A 12,081-nucleotide genomic window follows, 5' to 3' on the forward strand; every position below is an offset into this window, starting at 1 on the left:
AAAATAAAAAAAAAATCATTCCCTTGATAAATTAGTGTATATATATATATATATATATATATATATATATAACCAGCACAGTCCTATCTCTTCTGAAGTGGAGTGCTGGGATATGACATGTCCTACAAGAGAAAGAGGGGCCCGCTTGTCACGGAATCTCCTTGGAGCAGCTGGTGGTACTGCTCTGAAACTGTTTTATGTGAAAGCTACCATTATTCTGCTGTCAAATACTATAAACTTGTGTCTTGCCTTAAGATATTTGTGGTAATAGTGTTACAGAGAAGACGCACTGTAGATACAATGTCTGGTGCTACAGGATTATATGCAGTCTGCCAAAACAAGTTCAAGTACAATGTTCATTGATGGATCAGTGGAGGTTACGAGAAATTTCCATGAAATGACCTGACTATGCCAAGGGTGCAAATGCAATGTCTAGGGTGGAAAACTTAAATCTCAATTAATTTAAAATGGAAAATGAAACAATAATAATAATACAAGCCATGAATGGTTTGTCGTGTTAGATTCAATTATTTCTGATGCGGTAGTTCCTGTTTAACTGCCAGTAAATCCACAGGTTGGATAGAACAGGAATGGCACATGCACCTTAAGAAACCTTAGCAAGCACACAGATTAGGGTACAGGAATGTTCATTTTACCGCATGTACTTCAAAGAAGTTCCATAAATTGTATTAGTTATTGGAGAACCTACTAACAATCTGACTAGAAGCCGTATTTAAAGTAGAGGATATCCATGGTGTTTTGACTGATATAAAATTGATGTATATATCATTCTATTACATTTTTGTTTGTATTTTATATAATTGAGATAATTCTAACAAAACCCACAGAATGACATTTTAGAATTAGAATAATATCTAGTATCCCATTGTTGCAGGTGCTAAATACATACAGATTTTGTTTAAGAAAAATCATGCGTCTGTGGCTGAATTCTTGCATGGTTCACACTTCTCTGTCCATGTTGTTTTAAACTTGGGCCCTTATGAAAAGCGATTTACTTTCCAGATTTTAATGACGTTCCGGAAACAGAAAGGCTGGACTCCAAAGCCCTCAAAACAAGGGCTCAACTCATCGTGAAGAGCAAACGTCAGAAACCGTCTCGATCAAGATTGTGCGATAGCATTAGCTCTACTGATGGTGAAGACAGCATTGAACGGAAGGTATGTTCATCCATGACTTACTGCAGTCTGGGCCATTTTTTGTGTCATGTTGTCTCTTGTCTTCAGTCAACCATATTAAAAGCTTCAAGATACCACTCAAAATATTTGCAAGGTTCAAAACATTTAAAACAGTAGTAGTACCACATTCACTTTGGTTTTGCGAACGTGCGTTCTTTCCCACGTACCTTCATGTGTAGTTACACAACGTTATCAACTGGAGCATGAATGCTATATAAGTTTATGGTGATTCCCTCCCCATAAAATCTCATACATCGCATTACATCACTCCATCATTAAATAGAGTCTGGATTTCTCATTTAATGGGCTTATAATAAACTGATAGTTTGCAGGTGACTTTTGCTGAGGTGAAACTTTTCCCTGTGTGTTATAAGGGACTTACCCTTGTGAGTTTCTCCAGCAAAAATGGCCAGGTTGGCCTTGTATAATGCATAGTTAAATCTATGAGACCTTCTCACCTTTAATGTAGTGGTGTTCAACTCCAGTCGGTGACTGATCAGCAGCTTTTCAGACCACCATGAGAAAGTCCGAGCGGGCTGGTGGCTGATAGGGTGTCAGACACCAGCAAGTGTCTGTGTTAGCAGGGTAGAAGGAGCCCAGAATGCAGGACTACTGGAGGTAACCGGAATAGTCCAGAGTAGTAGAGATAGGACGCAGTAGAAAACTCAGGTAGAGGCAGTACTCAAAATAGCATAGACAGGTAACAGGCCAGGGTCAGGTCCAGGCAGCAAAGTAGCGAAAACAGGTCACAGGCAAGGGTCAGGTCCAGGCGGCAAAGTAGCGTAAACAGGTCACAGGCAAGGGTCAGGTCCAGGTGGCAAGGTAGCATAAACGGGTCACAGGCAAGGGTCAGGTAACAGATCAAATCAGGAGACAAATGGGTAAAGGAGCACAGTACAGGAGACGCTGTGTAGGGCACAGAGCGTCTCAGAATATCTGAGCGCCGACATAAGGGAGCTTGAGGGTTTTATTGAGATCCCAGACGTGGCGTCTGACGTCACGTCTGGATCTCCGCCCTCGGTTCCGCCCCCAACCCTCTCTCTCCTGTGAGACGGCACCAGAGGTGCCGCCCCTCCAGGGGAAGCCTCTCTCTCCACTCCTCCCCCTCCCCCCTGCATACTGTTAGCAGGAGGAGAGGAACTTAGAGCGGCGTGCTGGAGCGCCGCCCCCTCCGTGGGGACCAGAGCCGCGTCGCCGGCGTGTTCCCCAGCTCCCCGCGTGGACGCGGGGAGTGAAGAACAGACTGCCCGAGCCGGCGACAGGGACCGGGAGCCTGTCACGAGCAGACGCGGTTCTCGGCAACCGCTCGGCGCCCCTTACTCTCCGTGACTCCGTCGCTGTGCCGGCATCTCATGTTGAGCGCCGGACTATTCCGGCTCTCAACATGAAATGCCGGCACCGCGGCAGAGAGAGAAGACGGATGCCTCCCGCTGTCACCGCAGGACTCCGGCAACAAGGTAAGTGGGGGGGGGGGGTGTAGTTTGAAGGGTGTAGTTTGAAGGGGCAGAGGGGGGGGTGTAGTTTGAAGGGGCAGAGGGGGAGGTGTAGTTTGAAGGGGCAGGGGGGGTGTAGTTTGAAGGGACAGGGGGGGTGTAGTTTGAATGGACAGGGGGGGTAGTTTGAAGGGGCAGAGGGGAGGGGTAGTTTGAGGGGCATGGGGGGTAGTTTGAAGGGGCAGTGAGGGGGGCGCCAGAGGAGTAGTCCGCACAGGGCGCCACAACGCCTAAGGCCGGCTCTGTCCCGGACCTTGAATGGCACGTACCGTACGCCGGGCGGTACGTGCCTTACATAGGGCCACATACCTACCAATACTGCACCAGATCCGGTTCTCCTGTATGCATATGCGACCGCCGGCTGGATATGCAAAATATAACAGCTACACGTATCCTGCCTATCACGCATATCCTGCGTCTACCAAACATGGTAAAAATGTGAAAAAAGCCCCAAGTCTGAGGGAACATTATACCCTTAGTAAAACAAAGGGGGGGGCTATTAAATACAAAAGAGTATATACCAAGTGTGCAATCAATTCGTAAGCTTTTTGCAAAATATCATTTTACCCACAGGCTGATATTATGATGATTTGTTTTATTGTGGAATTGTGTCACGCGAAGCTTAAATGTGTGTGATGTTTCTGGGAGAGATTGGATGTTCTGCATAGATTCTTCCAAACTAAACTCGTTGATAAGACTGAGCTCATATCTCCAGCTCCTATGTATGCCTAATTGCAAAGCCTACATTTGGGAACTTTGCCAGCATGACGTACTCCATGTTCTCACTTCTGCGAGTGGGCCGGTCCAACTCAATTTCCCCCTGGGCCAGCCCTCCACTGCTGCTTATCCTGCTGGTGGCCACTAGTCAAACAACCATGATTATACATAATTTGTGAGATTGTGTCATGGCCTCCACACTCCTTCAACAAAATCTTAATCCCCCTGTATCCGGTTTCCTGCAAGCTCCTTCTTGCTACTCCAGTCTTATGATTTAGCAAAAATGTACATCTGAGTGTTCCACACTAACCTTGAAAACTATTCAAACCATTCTAAAGCTTTTAAATAATCCATACATGTCGCTCCCCAGAAAGCGTTACTGCCCCTGATTCTGTAGTTCTGAACACACGTATATTTAAAGCCTTTGTGATGGTGCTCGAACGTCTCTTACTGCATGCCCTTGTCTCACTGATTTTCACTTTAATGTCATAACATTCATCCTTGTCTAACTCATTTCATCTGTTTGCTGTTTTTTTTTCTAACAGCGTTACTGGCCACCAATAAATCGTTATTCATGTCGCTTGGTACAGTATTTTGTTTATATATAAATATATTTATTAACATATTAATATTGAATACATATTAACTTGCATGCATAGGCTGGATATCCTTACTTTTTCTTGGAGGTACACAATTACATTTTTAAGATATTATATTATTCAAATGCTTGCGGATAAATGAAAACTAGAATTTGCATTGTAATATCTCATAAGGACTGAATGCTGTTTGATAATGTGCAAAAAGTTTTACACTCTGTTGAGTAACTTAAACTAGTTTTACTGGCTGGTCCACTATAAAAGCAACGGATCATAAAAAGTTTTATGATCCCCTCCATTCTTTCTACATGTATTTTTTTCCCTTTTTATATATGATTAGTAAAGACTAAGATGGAAATATATTTGATTTCTTTCTAGAAATGTTTCTGATCTTATTTGCAGAACTTCACATTGAGCGATGACTTCAGTGGCAGCAGCGCCGGCTCAGCCGAGCTAAGCGGTCTTATTGCCGAATCAAAAAGAGCAGAACGTTCTCATTCTTTGGCGCTGTCTTCGGATGAGGTATGAGCTTGTTTTTTTTTATTGTGTGTGCTATTCTTTACTGTGTCATAAGACAGGGTCACTGATATTTTTCTTTCGAAAATGTCTCTTCTCCCGTTAAGTGTCTGAAGTATTGGGTAACATAGTTACAATTTGTCTAAATTCAAGCTGATTAAACTTTTATCATTGACATATTCCGCAGTCACCAGAGTACATAAGGACCTTGCTAATTTTGCTGATCGTGGGCTGATTGCAGTTCAGCAAATTCACTATTTGTAGACGGCCGAGCCCTGCCAAGCACAGTGTCTGTTACGTTCAGTAGGCTGTTTGTTTTTCAGTTCAGTAGCCAAGTCCACAGGAGTTATAACCAAGGTGAGGTTAATGATCACCTATTGTAATAATAGTCATAGGTTTCTAACAATTGTCAGTCCAGAAGAGGACACTCACATTCTTTGTAAAACTTCACAATTAATTTTCATTTAATGTTTTTAAACAGTGTCTTTTTTAGTGATATAAACTTTTTAGTCATATAAAGGTTCTAAAATATTTCTTAAGAAAAAAATCTTGCTTTAAGTTTGAAGGAAGGTATGCAGCTTTATGATGTGATATCAGGGATGAAATATAGTTCAAGAGCTTTGAAGGAATGAAGGAAGATTTTGGAGATGACGATCTGTTTTATATTAAACTAAGGTAGTAGTTATAAAGATGAGCAATGTTCTGGAAGAAAAAAGATTATTCTGGTAGCTTGGAAATTGATTGTAGAGGAGTGATATGGTAAGCATCAAGACCAGTGAGCAAGGAATATAGAGATAATTGTATATGTTATATTTTATATGTTGAATGCTTCTTCTTAAAACACCCATGAAGTACCTATGAATTTTGTTGTTCCACACATGTAATATAATTACCTTAAATGTGAATGAACGTATTACCGAGTGTCTCCCGTAAGCCTGAGAAATTTTACTTGTCTAAAATGGCTTTTTAAAAATTTCTCTTCCATTTCCTCAATATGCGGTACTCAGAGCCTGGACATGATAGATGATGAGGTGAGTCCCCACTTCATCTTACGTGGATTTGTTTCCACTCTTTCTTGTCCACTATGCTGACACCTGTGTAGACAAAACAGTTCTGCTTGCTTCCTTTTTGCTTTCCATCCTCTAGTGTAGGCACTTAATTAATTGCCCTGTCACCATTTATGGCTTTCCTTCCTCCTGCATGTATTCATATCATATGAATGTTCTAACCCGTCCATATGAAATGCATCTCCTTTCCATTCCTTCATTTATAATGTGTATTCCTCTGGATCTGTACATTTTTTCCTCTTCCTCCCGTTGAGTGGCTGGGGCAGTTCCAGTGAAAGCCCTTAAATGTTTAGGTTCCTTTTACCGCCCTTTAATGTCCAAGATACTTCCTCTTCAACTCTGTAATGCCTATGTAATGTATGGTTAAGGATTTAAATAACCATAGATATGTTTCTCCTCAGATTCTTGATGAAGGCCAGTCACCCAAACATAACCATTGGCAAAGCCGTACAGTTCTGGAATGGACCACACAACAGGTGGTTGATTGGCTAAGGAACGTGAACCTTGAACACTGTGTTCCGGTATTTACAGCCCAAAATATTAATGGTGAACAGCTTCTTCAGATGGATGGCACAAAACTTAAGGTAACAAAAAAAAAGATAAGATTGCTCCGCGTTCCAGTGTTCTTAATTACATCAGTTATTAAAACTTTTCATTGTAGATTAATTGTACCACCTTGATGTAACTCACCCAACCACACCTAAACGAACAAATCTTTAATCATTAAATATACCGTATTGGCTCGAATATAGGCCGCACTTTTTTCCCCCACTTTAAATCTTTAAAGTGGGGGTGCGGCCTATATTCGGGGTCTAGCGCCCGACGCCCGGGCAGGCAGCGGGGTTAGGATACAGATCCCCCGCAGCGGTGCAGGGGACCTGCATCCTACTCTCCGATACGCTCAGACACCCTCCCCTGCCAGCACTTCCCACGGGGGGGGGTGCCGGCACGGGAGGTTGTCTAAGCGCATCGTGCGGACGGTCACCGGCTGCGGAGGTTGTTTACCCGCGTCACCGCAGCCGGTGACCGTCCACACGATGCGTTTTACCTCTGCCCCCAAGACTTACCAGAGCAGACTCCCGGGTGTCTTGCGGGGCCGGCGGGGGACATCTATGCAATACGCGTACACAACTTCCGGTGCCGGCACATCCGCTGAGTGCCGGCACCGGAAGTTGTATACGCGTATTGCGTAGATGTCCCCCGCCGGCCCCGCAAGACACCCGGGAGTCTGCTCTGGTAAGTCTGGGGGGGGGGCAGAGTGGCAGTAATCTCGGGGGGGGGGAGGAGGACGAGGACAGTGGCAGCATATCTCGGGGGGGAGGAGGACAGTGGCAGCATATCTCGGGGGGGGAGGAGGACAGTGGCAGCATATCTCGGGGGGGGGAGACAGAGTGGCAGCATGTTTTTTTGGTGCTTTTTTAAAGAAAAAAACTTTTTCTTTAAAAAAGCACCAAACTTTTAGGGTGCAGCCTATATCCGAGCCAATACGGTATTCATTTTAGAAGATATTTTGAAATCTATAGCCAGAGGTACATAATGGGCCCATATAATTATTTCATGAGGTCAAATATAACTCAACACATCAATGGGCTTTTTTGGTGCACCCAAAAAGTTTAGAGGTTTTTTTTACTGAAAATGATTTTATTAATTTATGTATTTAATGTCCAAATCTAACATAAAACCAAATTGAAAAAATACAAAACCTCAAGCTAATGTGAAATTGTTTCTATATATCATGTACTTGTTGCCTTTAAATTATCTTATTATCTGAAATGGCTCTAGTTTGTATCTATAAACCTTGTTTCAATGATTAACAAAAAAGCTGATGAAGTATGATTCTGAATTGTTCAATAATAAATAAATAAATAAATAAAATTGGCAGATGGATTGGGTTTAGTTTTGCACATCTTGCATTAGATAATTAAATTTTCTTAGTGTACCGTGCGTAGAATGCTGACTAATCCTGCATTTCCTTAGGCTTTAGGTGTCAATTCTCAAGAAAGAATGGTTATTAAAAAGAAGATCAAAGACATGAAATTGTCAATGGAGAAAGTTCAGAAAAACCAAGAAAAAATGGAGAAGCAAAGAGAAAGACTTAGAAAGAAAGAGCAGGAACAACAGCAGCACAATGCAAAGCACGAAAGAACGTCCTCAGATGACATCAGAGACCCAGAAGAGCCGTGAACAGTAACCCACAAATGTGGTTAGGACATTTAGACAACAGAATCTCCATTTCTACAATATGTACAGAAATATTTATGGTGAAATACTGGCATCGGATATGGAAGATTTTATTTTAAAGACATTATTTTCTAAAATGATCATTTTTTGTTTGCCAAAAGGGATTAAATTGCTGTTATGATTTCATAAGATTCTTTGGTTCAGTGCCGCGTGCTGTGCAAACAAGTCTTGATAGCTTATACAGTAGTGTTTGGTTACATGGGCAGACGGCAAGGGTGAAAAAAACAGTCAGTAATGATTTATTGGAAACCTATAGACAATTAAGGCTGGTACACGGCTCTCCTTACAGCTGGTTGGCTTTATCTCCTTCCCAGGTCTGAGGACACATGGAGCGATTCTGCTGTCCTGTGACACCGGACAGTTGCAATGCTTCACTCGCTTCTCCGTCAGTTTAAAGTGATATGTCTTGCAACAGTCAAACTACTTTCAGACAAACCTAATTAAATGACTGCATGTGACACCATGAGACACTATACTTAATAGATAACTTCCCTCAACTGTGAAATGCAATTCTTAGAATTCTTGGCTTGCTTAAAGCTGACTTGGAATGGTTGCATAGCACAGTAAATGACTTTAGTTCCTATTTAGCTTGACTTTTCACAAGAAAACAAAAAGAAACCCTCCCTACAACACGTGAACATTGCTCAAGTCATATACTTTCATATACAATTTTAACAATGTTGCTCCATAATTATTAACTTATTATTAATTTAAAGATATTCTTTTCAGTGGCTATATTTTATTTGTACTTAATTTGAATATTTCGCCTATGTTTCAAAAGTATTAATAACCAACATATTAGAAAATCATTACATGGGTATGTTTGTAATGCTGGTTTAGAGCACTTTATAGGACTACAGCTCTTCATTACGCCTCTACTGCGGACAAAAATGTGGGAAACCCACTGACATAGTCATATGCAACATACACACAGGTCCAAGTTTCTATCTCATTTGCATTACTTTTACTCCTTATTAATTTTCTCTGCCCCTTTGATGGAAACTATCAGCTCAAGAAGGGCATATGTAGACAAAATTGGTACCTACTTAGATTGTAAGCTCCACGAGTCAGGGACTGTTTTTTGCTAATGTATTTGTGTATATTGTACCTCAATCAAAAGGTCTGTAAACTACTATACTTACTATATGACAGCACTTATTGTTCCTGCCCTTTATCATACTGGAAACTGTAAAGCGCTAATTAACTCTATTAATCAATTAATAACAAAATATACGTAAAAAATATAGAACAGACACAAGAATCTGCAAGAACTCTCATAGGAAAATCTTAACACTTTTGTGGCAGTGCTAACCCTTGTATATCATCAGTTACTCATTAGCATACCCAAAATTTGTTAAGCTATTTAATGGGTTTAAGTTGATGGATGTTTGCATAAGATACATATGACCTTTAGTGATGAAGAATCTTCTGGAAGGAGTATTTTTTATCATGAGTAATGAATTGGTTTCAAAAGGTGTAGCCTTTCAGTTTATTGGCAATAACATGGGAAATGTGAATTCTTTTATTCTTTCTACAAAATGGTTTGTGTTCTTTTATGTAAAGAGTAAGGAATGAAACCGGTTTGTGCAGGTCTTAATTGCATGTCATGCAGGGTATTGTCCATCTGAGCCGATAGATTATTTCAATATTCTGCACAATTTAACCTCTCTTATGCCAGTGGATCATACCTGGGAACTTCCCTGTACTGGTATCCAGAGGTCTCCCTCTCCCTTGGAGAATGGAGTTGGCAAGCACCATCCCATCCATGACTGGCTACATACATACTCTTCCCAACGTAGATAGATGTGGCCAAGCATAGGTGGAATGAAGCTAGCCAACAATAGACATTAAGAGGTGTAGAAGGCAGAACCTGTGTTGGAAACAGCACAACCAATGTTTTCAACCAGCCTGAGATCAAACTCTGTCCTTGAGGCCCAGTAATCAGCTCTGATTCCTGGAGCTTCTTGGCCAGTGGATAACATAAATCATAGTCACCTCTGACCCGCTCAAACTGCTGAACATTGCTGCTCTAATCATGGAAATCCAGTTGTTGCAGTACACAGACGCTGGAGTGGTTGTCTGTTGCTCTTTCAACAGCTCTAGTGAAATACAGATCTATTAATTTTACTGGATTGCACCTCACATAACGCTCAGCCAGCCACAAAGGAAGTCTCATGGGAATTGCAGATCAATGGTGTTGGGCCACCTTTTCCATAACAGTAGCTTTCAGGGGGCCACAGATACACTTGATAGGGGTAATGGTATCTTAGCAAAAGAATGCAAGGTCTATGGACCAGACTTGAGGATCCAAAGGGGGACTTGATATAGGGTATATGTCGTTTTTATATCAGGGACCCTACATCTGTAGTTTAACCTGGGATCCATTGGGCTGATCATAAGAGATGGAAACCCCTGAAAAACCCTGCAATAAGCTATTGGCACTCTAGTCCTATTGGGTCTAACATAGACAGGCCAAGAGCCATATTTTGCTGCTAATAAGTAGCTGGATCAAATGTGCTTAACAGAAACTGGATTTGTATATAAAAGTTGAAAAACATTTTCTTTGAATTACGTTTACATTATACTGTATGTGGTTATTCTCTACAGAGATGCTTTGTTTGTCAGGGTTTTGCTGATCTATTTATTTTATTTAACGGGTCATTATGCTTAGTTTTGACTTTCATGCTGGTGTTAGTAAAAGTAGAACATGGCTACTTTGGGCTTTTTTAATTACTTTTTATGGGGATTATACAATTCAACAGGAGGTTATTACTACAAATCAATGGACAATGCAGTTGACAGATTCAAAAGTATTTTGTAATGATTGTTAAAGAAAGAAATTAGATTCTGCTATTCCATTTTTTTACTTACCAAATAGTGCAACTTGTGCTCTCACGTGGTTACGATATACCTACATTGTCACATTTATTGATATGTGTAAACTAATATTAAGATGTTCATGTGCATATTCAGTGATATACCACTGTCCTAACATAGCACTGCTTTAGAATTATCATTTAAAATGGACATAGTCAGAAATATATATTATTTCACATGATGGGCTTTGCACATTTTTTAATTTCATGCTACAGGAGATTTAGAAATGAAACTATACACACAGCAAAAATAAAGTATTCCTTAGGGAGCCTATTTAATGTCCTGTCCAAAATCCAAGACTAAAGAAAAAAAACAAGAAACCATACTCACTATAATGTTTTAATATAGTCTAGTAAAAAGCGCTAGCTACTCAACCACAAATACACATGTAGCGCACGTAACACCAAAACTCCAAGTAAGGGACACTATTTTTAATTCAAAATCAACATTTTTCAAAGCAGATCAAAGCAAACCTCCAGACAGACAATTGTGAGTAACCTAATGAAACAGTTAGATTCAATTAGGCTAACCTAGCAGTAAAAATGTCCAGATCCCCTTGATACCAATTAAAACTGCTACAAGACAAATACAACCTTTAAAACCTTACACATCGATGTTTGTTAGAATTGTTTGCATACATGTGTGAGTAGCAATTAAATATGTGTAAGTGATATATACAATTATATAATAATATGAATTAAATAACTTCAAAACAAGGGCCTCTGTATAAGTAAATGAACTAACTAGATTCCAGCATTGCAAGGGTTTTTAATAAGCTATTTTTTTATTCTGTGGCAGGCTTACAAAGGTTTGTTTGTTTTTTTACTGTGTCAGCATTGTCAATGGGCTTTTTTATTGCTCAACTTATCATAATGTTATTAGGTAGGAGATGGTTTCACAGAGGCACAGCAAAAAAACAAGTAGTTTAATGATAACACTTGGAATGCTGGTAACTGATCAAATCTGTCAGTGAAAAGGTTAAAATATCAGTATTATAGTGTATTTAGACTCCTGTACACATTTACAGCACTTCTAATGACTTACAACCTGTCTATACACCTCTAGGCATAATTTGTGTTTATTTAGCATGTGCTAACTTTCTATGGCCCCAATGAATCACTTAAGTGTAGATGTTTCCATTCTCTTCAGTAATGTGTTGGGATAAGCGCTAATAAAACAGTTGATATATAAATGTAATATTCAATTTTAAAATGGAAGTTATACAATGTTTGTTAAAACATATGTTGCTTATGTCTGGTGTCATATAGACTTACACAAAGAAGTTGTGAAGGACCTGACGCATTTAGCTAATACTGACTTCTTCAGAGGAGTAAGTTATTACAGAAAAAAGCATTTCAGTCATCACAATATTTGGGGA

The 12,081-nt window shown here is 40.3% G+C and overlaps 1 protein-coding gene across 1 annotated transcript in view; it reads left to right on the plus strand.

Annotated features, from left to right (window-relative positions):
• LOC149282511 (neurabin-1-like) overlaps positions 1-7,769 on the plus strand; it is an 83,306-nt gene extending 75,537 nt beyond the window's left edge. Inside the window, exons 11-15 of the mRNA XM_089498098.1 lie at positions 1,024-1,178; positions 4,405-4,524; positions 5,526-5,549; positions 5,987-6,169; positions 7,563-7,769. Of these exons, the coding sequence (XP_089354224.1) occupies positions 1,024-1,178; positions 4,405-4,524; positions 5,526-5,549; positions 5,987-6,169; positions 7,563-7,769 (689 nt within the window). The remainder of the gene's footprint in view (positions 1-1,023; positions 1,179-4,404; positions 4,525-5,525; positions 5,550-5,986; positions 6,170-7,562) is intronic.
• The last annotated feature ends 4,312 nt before the right edge of the window (positions 7,770-12,081 follow it).

Source organism: Sceloporus occidentalis, unplaced genomic scaffold (assembly GCF_023333645.1).
Source record: "Sceloporus occidentalis isolate IW3139 unplaced genomic scaffold, rSceOcc1.0.p SCAF_113, whole genome shotgun sequence".
In the NCBI taxonomy this organism is placed as follows: Eukaryota; Metazoa; Chordata; class Lepidosauria; order Squamata; family Phrynosomatidae; genus Sceloporus; species Sceloporus occidentalis.